The sequence below is a fragment of the Puntigrus tetrazona genome, chromosome 8 (assembly GCF_018831695.1).
Source record: "Puntigrus tetrazona isolate hp1 chromosome 8, ASM1883169v1, whole genome shotgun sequence".
Lineage (NCBI taxonomy): Eukaryota > Metazoa > Chordata > Actinopteri > Cypriniformes > Cyprinidae > Puntigrus > Puntigrus tetrazona.
Genome location: NC_056706.1, coordinates 16,585,041 through 16,605,662, shown reverse-complemented (window position 1 = coordinate 16,605,662; position 20,622 = coordinate 16,585,041). Strand labels below are relative to the sequence as shown.

Genomic DNA, 20,622 nt, shown 5'->3' with positions numbered 1-20,622 from the left:
CATGTGAGCAAAACTCAGAGATCATGGGAAATATTTTTTTGGCTTTAAAGATAAGGCGAAATACTACGGTTCCCCAAACCATTCAAGCACTTTCCACATCCTGAATTAAATTCCCCCCTCACACACACTTAAATAAGAACTACCTGGAAGTTTAATATGTGCTTTCCATGTCTTGGAGTCTCCTCTCGTGTAGAACTCCACCTTTCCGCCATGAGGGTTGGAGTAGACAGAGAAACCGCTTGACTTGATTTTACCTCCGGATGCAATCGCAAAACGAGAATCTATTTCATTATTTTTCCAGAAGAAGGAGAAAGTTATCCCTGTCCAGGAGTAAGAGTAAAATAAAGCTTTAGCGTTGAGCACAAAATAATTATATTTTACCTTATATTAACATTGTTGTGCCATTAATACTTAGCATACTAAATGTATCAATACATTTAAGCTTTTAAGTGTGATTTTAATAATCCTTTGGCTACAACCAAAAAAAAAGCTCTTTTTCCAATACATTCTGAAATCTAACTGTAAACAAAAGCGTCTTTATTAGATCCAGGCCACTTCGTCACAAACAATATTGCAAGTCTTACTTTGGTCAAGCCTTGGAAAATAAATATAAATACAACATATTCTCTGTTTTTGAGAGCAAAGGAATGTGTGCTGATGTGAGCAGATGAATAACAGATGATATCAGCTTTCACGCACAAAGCACTTGATGTAAGCTGATATATTTGCTCTTGAGAAATATAAACTTAATTTTGAACCATTAGCCTTTATTACATCATGTATAACCTGAGCAACACATTACTCAACTGTCATACATCTATGACCATATAAAGACGTTCATGCATTTCAATAACAATAGAAAAGAGCGAAGAAGAACAATAAAAACTCACCGGCAGGTCCACAGAGAGCAGGATCGCTTATGCAGGAGTCTTTATAGTTGCCAAAATGAAGGAAAGTGGCCCCATTATCACCGTTTAGATAGATACCCTTATTCCCCATTCCTTCTACAATTTCTATGACAAGAAAGCAACCAGCAAGATTATAACACTTGAAATTAATTTCAGAAGGCATTGCAGTTCATAATCATCTCGTGCTCAAACATACTTCCCCGTTCTTGCGTTTTATCTAACACAGATTGAACCCTGACAATTTTAGGTGTATAATCAATTGATAGTCTTAACTGGAAAGAGCTGTTTTTTGCTCCACAAAGTCAGTCGTTCATGTGATGTATTGACTAGAGACTTTATGAGGAAATCCTAACCTTTCACCCATATAGTAAAAATATGAGAACTCTAAAACAAGAGCAGATCTCATGAATTATGAGGATCTGGAGAATTTAAAAGCCCCCATCCGAACAACTGCACTGCAGATGATTTATAATTGTCTATTTTTTTTTTGTCAATGGTAAGTTGTTCTTTGAATGCAGTGACTTTGTTCAATAAATCCTTCTTTATTAGAGTGAAAAAGCCAGGATCTGTGGATCACAGTGGGAGCCGCAGCACCATCGCACCTCATGAATGGATGAGTTAAGAGAAGAGATGATCATGGAAAAGAGTGCTCAGTGAAGACACAGTGGATGGCAGAAGACAGAGAGGAGACAGACTGAAGTACGGAGTGAGTGAACAACAGTTGTACTGTGAGAGCAGAGAGATAAAGAGGTACAGAGGACCAAACATCCATCTATGCAGTGAGATCAAGGGTATCGGCATGCCTTTGTGAAGTATTGTGCAGAAGTACCTTAAATGTGGCTTTTCTTAATGAGATTTGAGGCAACTGAAATATCAATAAAAGGTTTCCTACAGGAAAACAATTATGTACACAAAAGAGATCTGAATTACAAAATTACATACTGTAAGAAAGCCAAGCTGTTATTAATAATGTCTTTATATGCTATCAGGATTATCATAAATATTGTTAAGTTTCGAAATGGTGGTTTGTTTGTTATTTTAAAATAAACAGCTTCTTAGCTGTTGCCATTTTAGACATACTACACTATTAATCAAGGGTCAGGATTTTATTTCTTTCTTTCTTTCAGCAAGGATGCATTGAATTGATAAAAAGATATAGTAAAAACAATATTTCAAATTGCTTTTGAACTGTCATCCAAAAATGCAAAAAAAAAGTTAAGCAACAATATTAAGCAGCACAACTATTTGTAACATAATAAGAAGAAATGTTTTTGAGCACAAAATCGGAACATTAGGGAAGCAGTTTATTTTTAATTGATAAAATATTACTGTTTTAACTGTATTTTTGATCAGATAAATGCATATATATTTAAAGAAAATCTTACTGACTATACACTCAATAAATACATAAATAATGTAAGCTTAAATTAAGTAATGCAATGGTCAGCAATATACACTGACATAACTGGCCATATGATCTTTTTTTGCCAATGAAATCAGAAATCATTTAGCAAACAAAGACAAATGAACTGATTCAAACAGTAGAATACTGTTATAATAAATATCAGCACTCTTGCGATGCTGCTTTATCAATCAGATTCAAACGGCTTTACAATTTTGGCTGGGACATTTGTTTTAAACGAACTGACATAACAAATCACACCACATACAGCAGATTTCCAAAACGGGGCAAGGTTTTCAAACGCGGTTTCACAAACACGCTGGATCCAATAAAATGAGTCGTAAACCTTACGAAAGGTCTGATTTCACCAAAGAATGCCAGATTAAACAGCACTAAACAATTCACGCTTCAGTTACCCTAATGTAAATGGTCATATATCAGAGCTTTTCAGTTTACCCTCTCCTGCTGATATACAAGGTCTGCATAAACGTACAGGACCTGACACTATTCCCCAAGACCCACAGCTTTGAACTGGTAAGTGAACATGTGTAAAAGCCTCACCTACAGTGGCGGAAATGTTAGTGTAGGCAGAGTCATTGGTATACACAGAGGAAGAATTATGGGTAGTCAGGACAGTGTGGTTGTGGATTCTGACAGCTGTGATGGAGACAATGTGGAAACAACAAAGAAAGTGAGAAACAAACAGGTGATTCAGCAACAGACACATGTACAACTGAGCACGGACACATGAAACAGAAAAAGGGACATTGTGAGACACTCAGGCAGACATGTTGGATAAGACGACTAGCGTCACGGTGTTACATTCAAAGTGGCATTCAGATTTTAAGATATCTTTCAGATCGGCACATGTGCCGCATTGTGTCGACACAAGTTTGAGAGGCCCAGAGAATTCCTCTCAGCCCTCCATTTGTTCTGAATTAGCCAGCACAGAACAACTGCCATACTGTACTCATACTGGGAATATGCTCCGAACGTGGCACGACGTGTGGTTGTTTGTCTAACAAGCACGGCTTTTCACATTTGCAGTAGATCTGTTGAGGACACCGCAGAGCTATCTGACTATAGCGATGCATGCTGGTGAGTTTGGACGGCTAGAAGTCCGAGCGGACTAGTAAATCACTGAGAAAAACCTCGTGTACTTTTGACACCCTTAAATGTCATAGTCGTTTGTCTTCATCGCAGCTTGAGGTAATCGGGCAAGTCCTCAACGTTTCGAATCGAATGAGGGAATCGTTTCGTTTTAAGAACCGAAGACAGCTGCAAAGCCGCAGAGATTTCTGCAGCTAAGACGTGACCGTGGAGGAATGTTAAACAGCTGTGGCGACAGAAAGAAAGAAAAAGAAAGAGAAAGAACGAATGAAAAGACAGACGGACGGACAGAGCAGGTGTGACGTACTTATATTAGTCCCATTAACATGACCTGTTCTGTCCCCAATCTGGTCTGAGAGGCTGTGAATCCCGTCCGCCAAATCCAGAGGCCAGTAGTGTGAAGCTGTGGCCAGCACCTGCAGACCTGATCAAAACAAACACACACACACATCCGGTACACACACGTTACAGTGACGGCTTGTACTGTCGTCGATGCAGTTTTCTGTTTATTCCTATTAAGGTTGACAGAGGAGTCCACCAGATCTTTTTTTTTGCATGTCGGTCGTCATTGGTTCAGACTCGTCTCTGGTCAATTTAGATTTTATATTGAATTTTGGCTGCAATATCCTGCGCCTAGAGAACCTAGAGAAAATCCACAGGAGGCTATTAATAGCGCTTAACTTGGAATGTAAGGAACAATCTCTTAAGACTGATCACCACACCTGCCTAAACCGAATCTGGAATTTTCTATCCGTATTTAACGACAGCCATTTAGTTGTAAATAGTCGACAAAATCCTATAATAAAAGGACAAAATAACAAATTTCGTCTTCTTGCCGCTTAACTATCTTCAGGAAAAACTACCCCTCTCTCTCTTCCTCTGTTTAGCTACTTTCGTAATTCATTCTCTATCACTATGCATTACCTGTAAAGATGTCCTCGCTTTCTGAGTTTCAATAACATATGTCACAACATTTTACAAGTGCCAAAAGATGATCTCAGTGCTATCAATCATCCCTATTCAAACTAGATAAGGCTTAGAGGAATTTTTGAGCAGGCAAAGTTATTGTGGATGATGTTTTTGGTCTTCATTTACACAGTGAACGGAAATGTTGGCGTTAAATCCGTCGATATTATTACTGCGATAACGGTGACGTATCCCGCGTTTTACGACAAATAAGGGATGTTTTGAAAAAAGACGGCAGTTTAAATCGTGTCGATGTCAATCAACAAGGCAATCTTTTATTACTAATCTTTTATCATTACATTTATTATACCAAGTAACCTACATAACGAAAAGGCCGTGCTAAATTTAATTAACCTGCTACATTACACATACCTCTTTTACGGTTTTATTAGTTTATACAATTATATTATCTAAATAAAACAACGGAACGACGGTTACATGTGGCACATTTTGAAAATAATGTGTTAATTTTTCACTGATTACCTGGATGTTGTGACGGTGACGCGCTGTCACTACGAACCTGAAAGAAATAAAACGTTCAACACATCAAGCGACCCGCATCGAAAACAAACGTTTCTTCTGTTCATAAAACAAACGTCTTACCTGAACGGTCAGGAGAGTCATAAGCAGTACTTTACAGTATATTAAGTCCATTGTTTTGAAATTGAGATTTTAGCAGTTGCAAAAAGTTACGAACTCAAAACCTGTATCGCGCCGTTAATGGTAAACGAACGAAATCATCGCGCTTATATCAGTGTAAAAATATAGTTAGGGTGTATTTGTAAGGAAAAAAAAAGTTAGCGCGTCGGAAAATGACCGGAAGGTGCGAGGGTCACTTGTAGTTGTAACTAAATTCAGAGTTTGTAATCCATCGTCTTAGAGTCGGTGGACGTCGCGCGCTGCGCTCGAGCTCTGATGAAGATGAAGGACAAGCGCTGCGCTCGCGCGCTCATCAGCGGGCTCAGCCCTTTGGGCGGTAAACGTTACTACACTGTTTTCTGTGGGACACGAGGTTTTTTTCCTGCAGGGGGCGCATGGAGGTTCACGAAAGCATCTTTGACTCAATTTAGATATTTTGCATTAGAGTCTTGGTAATGAAATCTCTTCGGTACAAAAGAACCGAAGAACAAAACATAAACAAAAAACGATTATACCCGACATCTGAAAGGAACTCCGTTCCGTCCGTCAGTTTATATACGGAGGTCTCAACGCATCAGTGATTGGCTTATCCAGAGCAGCGTTGAGAAGAGTAACACGTACCACGTGACACGATTGGCGTTTCTGAATATACACAATTTCGTGCTTCAATGTATTATTATTAAAAATTCAATTCTAATTAGGATAATAATTAAAAGAGAGATTCGAGATCCCTGTCTGCTCCAGTGGTTAGCATCTGCAAGTAGGAATGCATTTTTTTAAAGATAAAAAAAACCCTAATAATTATCATAATAAACGATAAGGTGGAGCTGCAGGGTTGAAAAAAATCCATGAAAATGTGGTTAGTCTGCAAAAAAAAGTTATTCTTTGTTCAGGACGGTACGGAAAGAAGTTGGTACGAAATTTGTTCCGTATTGAATGTGTTTGAGAAGACAATGTGGTAAGTGATATAAAAGAACTATCGCTACATCGGCAGGCAATTATGGACTTTGGGCGCCATCTCTTGGAAGTATGTGATTATATTTTACACTAAAATAGCTCATTCGCTCACATGCAAAACTGCACATAATCCTAAACTCACAAACTGTGGTTGTGCCCTAAATTAAAGGAATTGGGTAAATAGATCGTTTTTTTTCTAAAGCATTCAAAATAATCTAAAACAATGTCCACTTTTAGATATTTAGAGATTAGATTAATAAACATAAAAGACATAAAAGACATAAAAGACATATAAGACATAAAAGACCAAACCTTTTTTTCTTTTTGAGCAATACTTATCATCAATATGATCATTTAAATACACATGCATAAGTCTAAGAGACTCTACAATATTCATTTGTATCTTGTATATGCATTACCCGACCAGTTCAGTTATGTTTTTTGTCACCCAGTGTTCTGTTATAGGTTATTATATTTTAATTTATATGTTATTATCGTAATTATGTTTTTTCCTTTCTTCGTTACTGTTGTCCTGTTTGTTCGGTGAAAAAGTAAAACACTAAAATCAATGTAAAAGAAAAAAACTGCACATGCTTGAATAAATATAAAATAAACATACAACGGTGTGTATAAAATATCAAATTTATTTTGATATAAAACTTCACATGCACACTCACACAATATTGGATAACCATCAATATAGGCTTATAATTCTTTTTCATAAAGCTAGCACACAATTGCAGACTTTAAAACATTATGGTTTGAAGACACCATGAGGAAAGCTTGCACTGTCAGATTATAAAGTTTAATGTACAAAAAAGGCAGTCTGAAAAGCAAGTATAAACATTTAAAAAGAATGTACAAATGGGCAAAAAGTACAAAAAGAGCAGCAGTCACTCAAACATGTAGAAGCGATGCTCTGTAACATCTTGTGATTAAATGATTCGGCAAAAAAAAAAAAAAAAAAAGAATAAGGAAAAAAAAAAATACAGTTATTCTGATGAATTAAAACGCCTGGAATTTTGGCTGAAAATTGTACAAGATATACAGAATGTTTCTCATACATTCCTGTTTTTTGGCAGTCTCGGTCCATACTTGCAAACCTACTTTTAGTACCTTGGTTCATGGACAAAATGAAGGGGTGAAATGAAAAAGAAATAAAATGAACATGGAGAAGAACTACAGTACAGACTGGATGAAAACAGATCACGGAGACGGGAAGGTTTTCCTTGGCCATACATTCACAATTGCTCATTTCCTTCATCTTTATCAAGTACGGAGTATGTGCATCTTGCTATCTGAATTGAATGCTAGGAGAGGCATCAGTGAGTCAATAACCATGTGAAACTGTGAATAAGTTGTGCTAAATAAGAGGAAATCAAGGGCCTTCTTGCAAAAACATACAACGTACTTCTGTATAAATTGCAAATAAAACCATTCTTATGCACATCTTTGCATTCAGCTGCACGTTTTGCACATGAATGGATTCATAAGCCATTAGTTCCTTCCAAAGCGTTTAAACAGTTAGAATCCCTTCTTCCCTACTTTTGATACCCAAAAGACAACACAACACTTGGTCACACAGGAAATACAGTTTTTTTTTTTCATGAACGAAAGCATCGACATGACTGCACACGACACAGACAAATCTCACCCAACTGACTGGACACAACACAAACCATTGTGCATTGAGTAAGGCAAATATGAGGAGGCTCACTTGCACTAGGAGTTTCATGACCTGTCAGTGTTTTAAAAAAAAAAAAAAGAATCCAGTCAAAAGTGACAGAACACATTTTACCTCATGGTATGTGTAAAAATATAAGCCATATTTGTGCTAAACTCCTAAAACTTTGTGCTAGGTTATTAGGATATTCTCTGAGAACAGCAGGTCTAGATGAAAAATGTGCCAAAAATATAGTTTAATAATAATAATAATAGCATATTTGTAAAAAGAAATCTTAAATTTAGGAGATATTCAATTTATTATAATAATAATTGTTCTCATTAAATTTATTAAATATTGAACAACTTTATTAAACGATAGTAATAAATTGAATATCCACAAAATAAAACAATTACATTTAATAAATATAGATTTTATTGTATTATCCAAGAACATCCCATCTATTGTATATTTCTAACAAGACATCGTAGTAACTCACGTTAGTGAGCATTTCTGTGCTTTTAAGAATCAAACATGGGCAAACAGAACCTATTACAGTTTCGAAGGCATAAAGCTTAAGTTGCGGTCATGAAAGCCCTAGTTTCCACCTTTTCCCATTCTCTTTTCTTCGGCCAGTCCATGTGATTACAGAAACAGAAGATCTCTTTTTTCCACCTTCTAAGGTAAATTCCCCACAAATGCAAGCTCCTTAACCCAGCTGCTGCGAAGAGAGTTATGTGAAACTATTTGACAGCACCAAGCCTTTTCAATAGATTCTTTCCTTTGGAGAGCAGTCCTGTTTTCTTAGAGTCAGCTCGGGGGCGCCGGATGGGACTGCCGGGCCCCTGGGCTGCGGGGCCGGACCCCGGGATGTGTGGGCGCACTGTGGGGGTGGCACTTCTTCTGGGAGGGCCCGCTTTTTCCACGGGAACCTAACGGAAGACCCGCAAGGGACAGTTCAGGGCCGGACGTTTAAAAAGAAAAGAAGGTGTTTCTTTGCCTTTTAAAGCATCTCAATGTCATTACTTTACAACAGACACTCCATCTCCTCTCACAGTCCTTTCTGTCCCAGCAGGGTCACCATACAGTCAATTATTTGTTTAATAGTATATTTTGCATCATGAATAACACACCCAGACAGTAGGGGGCGGAGTTTTAAACAGTAATCTACAAACGATATGTGGTGAAACTCAAAATCGAGTGCGCTTCGCTTCAGATTATAGCTAAATTTTGATTAAAACATTACTTGCTCAGACTGCAAGTGCAACAAAATATGAGATATTTACTACTTATACACAGTGACATGACAGTAATCTCATTTTTAGTTACAACCTACTGATTAGGAACTCCTTAAAGGTTTTTGCTGAGAATATACTCGCCCTCAGGCCATCCAAGATGTAGATAAGTTTGCTTCTTAAAAAAAAACACTTGCTCACTAATGGAGTGAATGGGTGCTGTGAGAATGAGAGAGTCCAAACAGCTGGAACAAACATCACAATGTGACAAGATACATTTTTCATTGAAGCAAGCAATATTTGGTCTCTCATACTGACGGCACCCATTCACTTAGCAAGTGCTAAATTTAACCAGATCCGTTCTGATGAAAAACAAGCTCATCTACATCTTGGATGGCCAAGGGACGAGTAAACTGTCAGCAAATTTCCGTTTTGAGTGAACTATTTCTTTAACAGCAAAAACATCTTTTACATGCCACAATTTGCCCTTAATATCAGTTTTATAGTTGCATAAGACAACATTTAAATTAATATGTATGCTAACAGCAACATACTCTAGAATGGTAATGAAAAGAGAAGATAAGTATTTAATTTACCAGTCTTTTGAAGTAATCTATCACCTTTCAGCATGGTAACTTCACCAAGGGTGTTGGAGCCAAATCAAACCTGCTTTAAAAAAGCTTCATTTACAAAAGTGGCTGCAAGAATGCATAAACTTAAAAAAAAAAATAATTCAATCAAGTTTAGGAAACAGTATATAACTAAAATCTACTCTTTAGATAGATCAAGGTAATGATACTGATGCTTGCCGGACATGTTTGATCACTCCTAGAGTTAATGGAAAGAGTGCACCCTTCTCACACACACTCGCACACACACCTTTGTGATCTGGCTGACCTTGCCAATGTCCAAAATCCAGTTCAAAAGCGTTTCATGTGAATTCGTGCTCAGTGTGGTATGATAGGGTGCACAGCTACAGGAGAGGAGAGGGTTTGTCCCAGGGCGTACACTAGGAGTCTACTAAACTGCAAACATTAGAGAAGAGAAGGGGTGGGGGTAAGGGGGTCAGGGGTCCAATTCTGACCGTGCAACAATGGCCTTATAGCTTCTTATGACTTACAGTAGGAGTCAATGAAAGACGAACATTATAATGGACAACACCCAGAGAAACAACTGAAGATACCAGCTGTGCCTGTCTAATGCACTGACAGCAGTGGACCAATCACAGCTCTCTGAGCAGCCGTACCGTGAACCGATGCACAAAAATATGACACGTGAATTCCTGCAGGTTATGACAATTATTGGGGTGTTTCGATGAGCAACTTGGTCAGCGCATTTATCTGTATGGATAGCGTGTGTACTGCCAGTTTTAAAATGTGCAATCAATTAAAATGATACGATACACACACAGCTTCAATAAAAATATTTTAAATGATTTTTGATCTTTAACAAAATTACAAACCTTAAAAATACACGTGATTGTGTTAATATATGATATAAATGATAAATTAAAAATATAAACAAAAATCTAAATATTAATAAATAAACATTAATTAGGACATGTCAATGAAACATTTCAATAATAATAAAATATATATTAAAATAAAAATACAAATAGTCATTTAAACAATGCAAAATTTAGGCATCAACGTAATGTTTTACGTAGACTGTGAGCGGTTTTAATGGTTTGTGTGAATGTGTCATATATGTGTTTTGTGCATACCAGGAGCAATAAGGCCCCCGCGTCGTGTGCATTAGACGAGGACAGCGTTGTCTGTGGTATCCTCTGTTGCTCACTTACGTGACAGATACTGAGCCGTTACGGAGTGAAATGAACACTCTTCTTCTGTTTTGCCAAGCAAAGTGAGGAAAAAAAACAATGCCATGATGTAATGCATCTCAATTGTCTGCACAATGAATATGAGAAAAGAATCACAAAACTTTCAGTACAGAAAAACCTTGATGGGTCCTGATGATTGAGCAGAACATCCATCAGCAATTATATATATATATATTTTTTCTCTCTCTTTTTTTATACAGACCATTGTACAATATCTACATCTACAGATAAATCATTCTGGATAACTCTCTACTTGCAACATTTGTTTTGTGTCTTTCTTTAAGTTGATAGTCTTATATATCAGCAATATACAAAAAACAATTCTTTTGGAAACATATACAAAAGGGTTTAAGGTTGTTGTTGTTTTTTTTTTTGTTGTTTTTCTTTAACGTCGCAACCCGTTAAAGCACCTAAAAAAATTTCACGGTGGTGTCGAAGCATTCTGAAAGAAAAAGCATGCAGTTCTACAGTTCTACATGGATTCAGTTCTCTGTACATCAAAACTATCTCCTCTATTATAAATTGATTTCACTTTTAAACACAGTTACATTCATAAAGCATCTATTGCAATGCCTCACTTGTGAATTAGGTAAAAAATAATAGAGTCATTTAGTGCTTCTTTTTCCAGAAATGATAACAATAAACAACTAATAATCACTGGCACGTCTCTTTGTGTGAATTCTTCTTTTCCAAACAATGCTTTATGAATATGCAATTTCATTAACAGTTCACATTTCTCCTCCGCAGAACATCTTACATAAAAAATAAAGGTTCCTCAGTCTTGTATTTTACGGTACGTCTCTGTGTTTAGTAAGCTGTCTCTCTTTTGTTTTCTGTTTTCCTTCAATGATCCATCAAAAAAGCAACCGGCTGTCACACAACACAAACACAGACGGAGAAGAGGAAAAAAACAGCGGAGCAGGAAGGAGATTAAAAAAAGAGCGAATGGATGACAGAGGGCTAGTGTGAAACAGGATGTACCCTTTTGTTCTTTGTCCGGGACGGGTGGTCCTGGGGGTGACGGCTCGGGGTGTTGGTGAGGTAAACCTCCACGTCATCAGGCACTTCTTCAAGAAAGTTGGAGGGGACCAGACCCTTGTGTCCATTGAGCTCCCCCTGAACGGAAAACAGAGGACATCATGCATCTAAGGCTAAATCCCAGTGCGGCTGCTCTCCTGTGTTCAGGGCTGAAAGCGGGAATAACCTCGAACACGAAAGAACAGCATTAGGTGTTTACAGTGTTTGCGCCAAAAACGGAGATGGTGTAAATAATCCACTCACGTAATAAAAGCCATCCTCATCGATCTCTCCAAACACTGTTATCACATCGCCGGCACAGAACGTCAGCTCAGCCTGAAGGACAGAAAAAGTAAAACATGTTAGATTTCAGTCATCCTTCATAACTGTCACAGAGCTAATTTAATATGCAACAGTTACAACCACAATGTAGATGTATTAATCACTTAAAAGGATCAATCAATCATAAATCAGCCTGTCTGTCTTTCTATCTGCCTATCATCCATCTAACCAGTTGTCTGTCTGTCTGTGTGCCTGTCTGTCTGTCTGTCTATCTACTTCATCTGTGCTTCTATCCATCCATCTGTATATACATCCGTCTGTCTGTCTGTCTGTCTATCATCCGTCTAAACAGCTGTCTGTCTGTCTGTCTATCTACTTCATCTGTGCTTCTATCCATCCATCTGTATATACATCCGTCTGTCTGTCTGTCTGTCTGTCTGTCTGTCTGTCTGTCTGTCTATCATCCATCTAAACAGCTATCTGTCTGTCCATCCATGTCCATCTATACGTCCTTCTCTCTATATGACCATGCATCCATTTATATGTTCATCTTTACATCAGTCTATCTATGTCCGTCTGTCTATTGTCCGTCTATATAGCCATCTATCTGTCTGTCTATCAATAATCTTATTCGCTATCCATCTGTCATTTAACTTCACATCTGTCTCTCTGTTCATCTATCCATCAATCTACGCCCATCCGTTCTCTCATTTATCTATCTGACCATGCATCCATCTATACATCTATCTTTAAATCAGTATCTGTCTGTCTAAACAGCCATCTATCCATCTGTCTATCCATCCATCCATCCATGTCCATCTATCCTTCCATCTATCTAAGCATTCTGCCTGTATATCTATTTATCTATAATTAGTCTAAACAGCTATCCATCTGTGCATCCATCCTTCTATCTATCTGACCATGCATCTGTCTATACGTCCATCTTTACATCATCTCTATCTATGTATCTATCTGTCTGTCCATCTATATCCATCTGTCCTGTCTGTATATATATATGGGCTCTTTTTTAAATTTTGGACACTTATACACTATTTGACATTGTTAATATATAATAACTTTTGACATTGTTAAAATCTACATATTCAATTTACACAAGATTTACGCCGCTCTCTCTCTGTCTCTCTCTCTCTCTCTCTCTCTCTCTCTCTCTCTCTCTTTCTCTTTCTCTTTCTCTTTCTCTCTCTCTTTCTCTCTCTCTCTATATATATATACCATAAAACAAACCTATGTAATGTCAGATATCTATGTATCTCAATGTACCTTTTTAGAAAGAAAATGAAATAGCAATAATTTATAGCAACATTCTCTACTTCAGGTCCAAAACAACATCCACCAAACTTGTGAAATACAAACACAGATCAACCAACACTGGGCAAGGCAGGTCCTCACTGTCAGACTGGGAGCTGTGTTCACAAGCCAAAGTGATTGTGTAACCCTTTACCTCCAGTCCAACGACAGCAAAAACCACACACAGAGATCTCAGTGTCACAAATAACCATTCCCTATTCCATTCACAGGAACTCACTCACTTACAGCAGAGCAGACTTCTCAACAGCCTGAAACAAAGCCTTCATAAATGCATTATAATGATTCACAATATCTGATGAATACATGCATGCACATTGGAATTCATTGAATTGCATTTCCAGGTTCACTAAAGCATGACACTAACACTACCATGATGGAATATTAAGCGTCCCGCTACGCTTATTTCCTTAGAGAATCATTCATCAAGCAAATTATGAAGGCTTTAAGACACATTCAGTATGAAATGCAAATGTATTGCACATGCACTATGATGTTTGGGTTCCCGTTAAGTGAGATGTCCACACAGTACAGGTGCTGATGCAGTGCAGTGAGCTCCCTCAGCAGGAAATAGAGTGTCATTTGGCACAGGCCCAGTGAGTGAAGACTCACTACTTCCTTCCACACTCACCTCCTCACTCTGCAAGCTGCCCCCATAGCGGGCCTGTGCGCCAGCGGCAATGCAAAGGTGACAGTAAGTGACAATGGGGTGTAAAAGACTTGGAAATGCTAATTATAATATATAGTTATTAGCTGATCTAACCTTCTAAAATTCTTTTATATATATATTTGGAGCTGAACTGAACAAATCTGATGGGTGTTACTACTAGTAAAACACATTTCAAGCAGTTATATGTTTTTATAATGTATTATTTTCCCTTTTTTGGTTGACATTTTTATTAAAAGTTTTATATTTAGTACAATTACACTTAAACACAAGTATATATGTAAAAAAAAGAAGCACAGCATGATTTATGAATGACAGCAGGCCTGGTTGTCAGGATGGTAATATGAATCATTAAACTTGATGTTATTCTATTTTGATGCCCTCTGATAGATACATTAAACAGTGCTTATTACCAATTTTAAAGGTAAAGATTGTTGGGTGGGACTATATGTTGGCCGAACTATGACGGGCCAGTTTTGTTACTGTTATCTAAAACTAAAATGATTACAATAGTTTTTAGCAACTGAAATAAAACTGAAATATAATACTGTATATATTTATATTAATGAAAAAGCTACTCTTTGAAATTATACACTTAAATTATAAATGTAGCCTTGAAAACTAACTGCAATAAATATTTCCATATCAGCACTAAAATTATACAAATGTAGATAGAAAAAGCTAAATAGAAAAATAAAGAACATTACTCAAACCCAAAGTACAATTAAAATGAAAACTCAAAAACATAAATAAATTATAAATGATAAAAGACACTGCGGTAGAAAGGGGTATTTGGCATAGTATCTTTAGTATAGAAATTTGACACTTTAACTTTAAAATATTAAGTTCACAGATGGCAGTCATATAGGACTGACACAATGACACAATTTAATTATCTTTTTAACGAGAACTTAACCTTTAGAGCTGCCATTTGCCATCTGAAATGTAACAAAAACATAAATAAAAAAATACAAACCACATCGTACAAGCAAAAGCAAGGAAAATAAGCTGAAAATGAATTTGATGGCTATTACAGAGGCAGACAACCAGGCAAGCCAGCGTAAAATCAGAAGCTTATGAGATGAGACTGTAAGTGCAAGAAAAAGCACACACAAAATGAACTCCATTAGTACCTCCACATCCACATTAGGAGAGCTCTCTCTTGGGTCATAGTCATACAGGGCCACCATCCTCCGAGTCGACACCGGGTGCTGCCTTCCACTCCTTTTGTTCCTCTCTGGAAAAAAAGAATTTGAGAACAAACACATAAAAAAGTAAACCAAGGTAGTTTCTGATAACTAAAATGTTGATAATTGAAATTAAACACTTAAATATGTGAAAAAAGAGCACGATTTATGAATGACAGCAGGCCTTGTTTATAATGAAATTAAACACACTCCTTTAGATGTAATTCCTCTCTTTTTTTGCTCTCTAATGGACAAATTTAGAATTGCATATTACCAACTTTTCGTGAAGTGTTGAAGTGCTTTCTACTGTCTAAGCCAAAACAGGAAAAACGTACACAACCAACGACATTTAATAGTATCATTTTTAACAACAATAAAAGGCACATTTAGTAAACAAGTTATTAGTATCGAAATCAAACGTCCACTATTCTGAGCTGTGAGGTCCAAAAGTTTGAGTCTACAGCATATTGAACATTTCAAATTAGAAATGGAAACATTAGAGTTTGAGACAAAAAAAAACAAAAAAAAATAAAAAGTAAACGTGTGACAATCATGTGAATTCATTATAAATGCTCAGATATAACCTCAAGATGCTCTAAAATACAAAACAGAAACATTTTAAGAGCAGTTTCAGACTTTTGGACCCCACTGTTCAATCTGCATTATTTCCTGTATGAGGTGTCAGTGGGAACAGAAAAAAGTAGTCATGCTTGTATGACATTCAGGTGTTAAAGGGAAACTTGTAGGTGAGCTGTGAAAAGGCACTTAAGTGAAAAAGTAAAGAAGGTTTGAATGAGAAAACTGGTGAAGAAATTGTGTGGGCACAAACCTCTCTTAGACTTCCTGGACCTGCGATTAACTGAACGGCCATCTTTGAACCTATTACAGTTTACTTGAACAGAAAAGAGGAAAGCAAGAAAGAAATGGAAGAGAAAGAGAGAGAGAGAGAGAGAGAGAGAGGAGGAAAGAATGAAGGTAAGGAAGGCACACGATTTAAAGGAATAATCTGTCTGTGACAAATTGCTATGATTCCTTTTGTTTTCCTCAGATGAAAGAAAAGTCATATAGGTTTGGAATGACATGATGATAGAATTTAACAATTATTTAAAAAATAGCATAGAAAAAGATAGAGGACTGGCAGACTAGCAACGTGTTAATAATTCAGAAACAAGTGAATAGTCAGAGAATGAAGCGCAGAGGGGTAAGAGGACAGGGACAGGGGCTCAGTACAAACTACCTGTTAGTTCATACCTATTTTCTCAATGGGCGTGTTGAGAGGAAGAAACCCCTGTTTGAGCAGCTGGTCCATCATTTCATCATCATCTGTCTGGATCTCAGAGACCATGTTACAGGGGATGAGCCCCCTGCGGCCACAGATCTCTGCCCTATAGAATCCATCTGTGTCCTTCTCTCCAAACACCTGGACAACACAGCAGGGCCAGAATTGAACTCGATTCATTGCATTTTTAATTACACTCTCTAATGTCCTGCACTACTGCTCAGCTCAATTTGGTATGCTAGCAATTTTCTAATGCTTTCTGTCTTTCTATCTATCATTATTTTCATTTGTAAGTTAATAACTAATTGTATTATTTTTTATGTATACAATTATTAATGAATTAATCCACACACACAAACACACATATATGTGTGTGTGTGTGTATAAATAGTAAGAAAGTATAAGAAATAATACTAAACTATATCAAATGTATGTATCAATAGATTTATATAAAAACAGAATTATCAATGCATCGCTAAATGGAGTAGAAGTAAAAAGTCTTCAAGTTGGGGAGAAATGAAAAACAATCTATGGAATTAAACAAGTTGAGAACAGCTCAACACCATCCAGTTCATATCAAACCTTTATGATCTGGCCCTCCTTGAAGGGAAGTTCCTCTACAGCAGCATCAGGGTTAGGAGACATTGACAGGGGGTCATAGTCAAACATGGCCACAAATATTCGGGACAAGTCCTCTGGCTCTGATTCATAGTAGTCTGGAGACCGTCGGTCTCGTCCTCCATAACCATCTGAAACACAGGAGAGGCAAGCTTCTGCTACACACAGAAACCAAAGGACAACTAAAGCCAAAAAGAGACCGTAGCACACAACCGATAATAATCGATATACTCAGAGGCATTAATCTGTAACAGCTAAACAGTATTAAGAAAATACAATATGCTGATATATGGACTATATTATGTACCACTCCTCCTTAAAGTTAGGCTACATATTAAAACTAAATATTAACATCATAAACTGATAAAAATGCTAACCACACTTGACACATATGCATGTTCTCTATACAGTAAAATTGCCTGGTTCACAGCACACCAGTGGGATAATACACGAGCATACTGAAAACAGACGAATGCGGCAAGAACAGGTTTGAAACTGGCATGCATATTAAAAGAACAAGGAAAGGACAAAAACATTGCTGTTTTACTGTAAAAAAAATCATTTTTGGACAGACATGCAGCAACTCATTACCGATACTTTAATGGAATGATCCACTACTAATCTCAATCATACACCAACGTCTTAGAGAGAAGTAAATAGTAGACCATGCCAGTTAATTAATGGGTATATGGAGCTGATAGAAGCGAATCATGCACCTCTTTACTGATAAGGATATGTAGAACGTTCACAAGCAGCATTTAAAATCACAGTCATTTTCATACTTCTCCATTAAGGCTGGCATCTATGCTTTTATGGTGTGCAGTCTTACAACACCCAACAGAAGAAACATATTCATGCAAATTAAACAGTCGAGAATCTCACAGGAAGCTCAGTAAAAGATGGTTGATGAGGAAAAAGGCAACAAGGGGAGCAAGAGGAGGAGAAGAGGGGTTCACAAACACTGTCTGGTGTTTTAGACCACACAATGAGCACAAAGAAAGGAGCAATCACCCTTAAACAGACCGAAAGCCTAACCTAATCCTAGTTATCTGTAACTGAAATAAAGACAAATTAACATTGGGGAAAATAAAGGTAAAATGTACATAAATAAAAATTACTTCTTGATTAAAACCTAAATGTACATAAAAGGTGAATGAATAGAAAAAATAGCAAAATAAATACACCTCATCCATCTTTGTATTTCATATGTTAATGAGAGGCTTCTGCATATTTATTAATCTAAGGTAAAGGCAGCTTCTGTTCTTTTTGAAGGTTAGCAATACAAGTAAAGCTCTAGTAACTGTATCTGAGATATGATTCAGATTTATGATTGTTTACAATACTACATATGCAATCTATAGGTTAAAAGACATGCATGCTTGGATTTTTGTCTTAATATATGTGCTATTTTAACTGTACAACCCATATTTTAATGCTAAGACTACCACTGAACTTCTGTGTAGTAGTTACAGTACATTTTTTTTTGTCCATATAATTATAATGAGGTCTAAGGGTTTTGCATTGACATAACAGGATTGTACATGGCTTCATTTTGAAAAGTTTAGTAAAGCAATACTGTCAAAATCTTATGTATTACGTTTAAGTCTTGTCCCCTTTTGGGATAATTTTCAATTATTTTTTTTTCTATGTATTCGGGTAGAACTGCTGTGAGGCACTGTTATTTTTTAGAAATCGAAAGAACCTAAATTTCCATCTGTGATAACCAGCATGTCACATAAACAATCAGTAGAGCTTAACTTGCATTAAGTTAAGAAATAATCATTTAAAGACCCCATGAAATCACCTGAAAGATGTACTCTGCTATGCTGAATTGGTGTTTTAAATGGAGTTTAGGTTTAGGACAAAAGTATGCTAACAGTTTATATATCAGCTTTAAGAAGTAGGTTAGATGTTAGATAACCTCTGCCCTGTTATGCAAAGCTAGTTGGACAAAGTCTGAGTTTCAGAGTAGGTTTAGAGTTAGTTACACAAACAGTTTTAAAGAAAGGCAGGTTTTCCTAATAATTGTTAAATAATTGGTAATGTATAATGGTAATGCAGTAAGTATATAATATATATAATTCATATAAAATAAATATAATTAGCAGGAAAAGCCAAGCAACTGTTCTATATTGCTGTGAAACTGTACATCACTGAAAACCAGTCTATCTTCTTTAATCTCAAAAATAAGTGTTTGCTCAAACTAAACTCAAACTTACCTGGATAACCTTGGTAACCTATTTATAGGCCACTCAAAGCTAAGACATGGGCTAAAAGCCACAAAACTCTTACTTTGACTTCATAAGGGTCTTTAAACAAGATAAATTTTTTTTTCTTTTAATTTCTGTTGAATTTTCCTTTTCTTTTTCACGCCACATACCATATCGGTGCTCTGTTCGCTGTGGGGGCCATTTCCTGTGGTGGGCTACATTGGTATAGTAAACATCGTCCTTGATAGGTGAGAGGTTCCCCTCACTCCCCTCACTGTTATTCTCCACGGTGATCTCTACGGAAACACCAATCAGAGCATTACAGCCACAGCCCCTCTACTCAGCCCGTGAGTTGTGGATTATGACATTTTCACGGCTCTCAAGCTGTGTTTTAGGATTGGAAATGCCATTCTATGGCATTAAAGCATCAGAAATGGCATACTGATCTTAAAACAATATTGAGGCCATCTGACATGAGTTGCTCCAGAGTAAAACAGCAATGTTCAACATAATAATGATTTTCTAAGCGACAGTGTGTGGCCTGTTAGGAAAACCAATTCTATACTAGAATAAAGCAGTTAAATAATTATTAATGAATCTGAAACAGAATGAATGACAAAGCTCAACCAAAAGTGACTCCCAGGGCTTACAGGACACCAGAACTGTCATCATGACATTTAAGGAAAACAGAGGAACACACAATAGGTTTCTCTACAAAGATGCTAAAGGAAGGGAGGGATAGTCCAAACATCATGTGACCACACTAACCAATAGAAGGGACTGTCATTGGCCTTCTCTGTGCGGGTGGACAGCCGTGACTCGTCCTACGGCCCGAATGGTCCAGTCGATCTGAGCGTCCCGTTGAGGGAGAGCTCCCTAAAATCTTTAAAAGCAAACATTAATATGTTAATCAAAGCCTGTGATGCTTTAAAATTTTATATCCCATAAAAAAAAGATTCCCATCAACCCCAAAATGAAAAAAAAATAATAATAAAGTGATTTCTTTAGAGAACAAGATTCTAGTCCCAAGTGAAATCAAAACAAGGAGGATGAACCCGCCAAAACATTTAACATAAACAATTGAAACAAACTCTGACAACAACATGAGCAGGGTTTTGGCAGAAATCAGATGCTTAGCTAAAGACCATTTGGGTTTTTGTTCTGCTCCTCTTCAGTTCGGATGGGAAAGTTTTGAATGTAGTTCGTGATATGAGCTTTCTGATTGATATCATTCTACATTATGGGCTGCCTACACTTAATGTAATGTGTTGTTATATAAAACTGCCAGTACAGGTATATAGGATTCTGCAAATCTG

At 36.9% G+C, this 20,622-nt stretch overlaps 2 protein-coding genes across 35 annotated transcripts in view; both read right to left on the bottom strand.

The window, feature by feature from the left end:
• Positions 1-5,326, bottom strand: part of adgrd1 (adhesion G protein-coupled receptor D1) — a 42,279-nt gene extending 36,953 nt beyond the window's left edge. The window contains exons 1-6 of one of the 2 annotated variants that reach the window (XM_043246614.1): positions 4,990-5,326; positions 4,870-4,906; positions 3,728-3,844; positions 2,872-2,967; positions 891-1,013; positions 144-320 (exon numbers count right to left, since the gene is read on the bottom strand). In XM_043246614.1, coding sequence (XP_043102549.1) covers positions 144-320; positions 891-1,013; positions 2,872-2,967; positions 3,728-3,844; positions 4,870-4,906; positions 4,990-5,040 — 601 coding nt within the window. In that variant the 5' untranslated portion in view covers positions 5,041-5,326. The remainder of the gene's footprint in view (positions 1-143; positions 321-890; positions 1,014-2,871; positions 2,968-3,727; positions 3,845-4,869; positions 4,907-4,989) is intronic. The other variant, XM_043246616.1, reaches the window with a different exon arrangement.
• Positions 5,327-6,608: 1,282 nt separating this feature from the next.
• Positions 6,609-20,622, bottom strand: part of LOC122350471 (RIMS-binding protein 2-like) — a 104,042-nt gene continuing 90,028 nt past the window's right edge. For 11 of the 33 annotated variants that reach the window (XM_043246956.1, XM_043246964.1, XM_043246978.1 and 8 more), the window contains 10 exons: positions 20,075-20,189; positions 19,477-19,602; positions 17,061-17,227; positions 16,451-16,619; positions 16,029-16,091; positions 15,146-15,249; positions 13,977-14,009; positions 12,002-12,073; positions 11,702-11,836; positions 6,609-8,577 (listed from right to left, as the gene is read on the bottom strand). In XM_043246956.1, the coding sequence (XP_043102891.1) occupies positions 8,389-8,577; positions 11,702-11,836; positions 12,002-12,073; positions 13,977-14,009; positions 15,146-15,249; positions 16,029-16,091; positions 16,451-16,619; positions 17,061-17,227; positions 19,477-19,602; positions 20,075-20,189 (1,173 nt within the window). In that variant the 3' untranslated portion in view covers positions 6,609-8,388. Of the gene's footprint in view, positions 9,547-10,395; positions 11,591-11,701; positions 11,837-12,001; positions 12,074-13,976; positions 14,010-15,145; positions 15,250-16,028; positions 16,092-16,450; positions 16,620-17,060; positions 17,228-19,476; positions 19,603-20,074; positions 20,190-20,622 lie in introns of those variants that run through there. The other 22 variants (XM_043246976.1, XM_043246982.1, XM_043246988.1 and 19 more) reach the window with 12 other exon arrangements.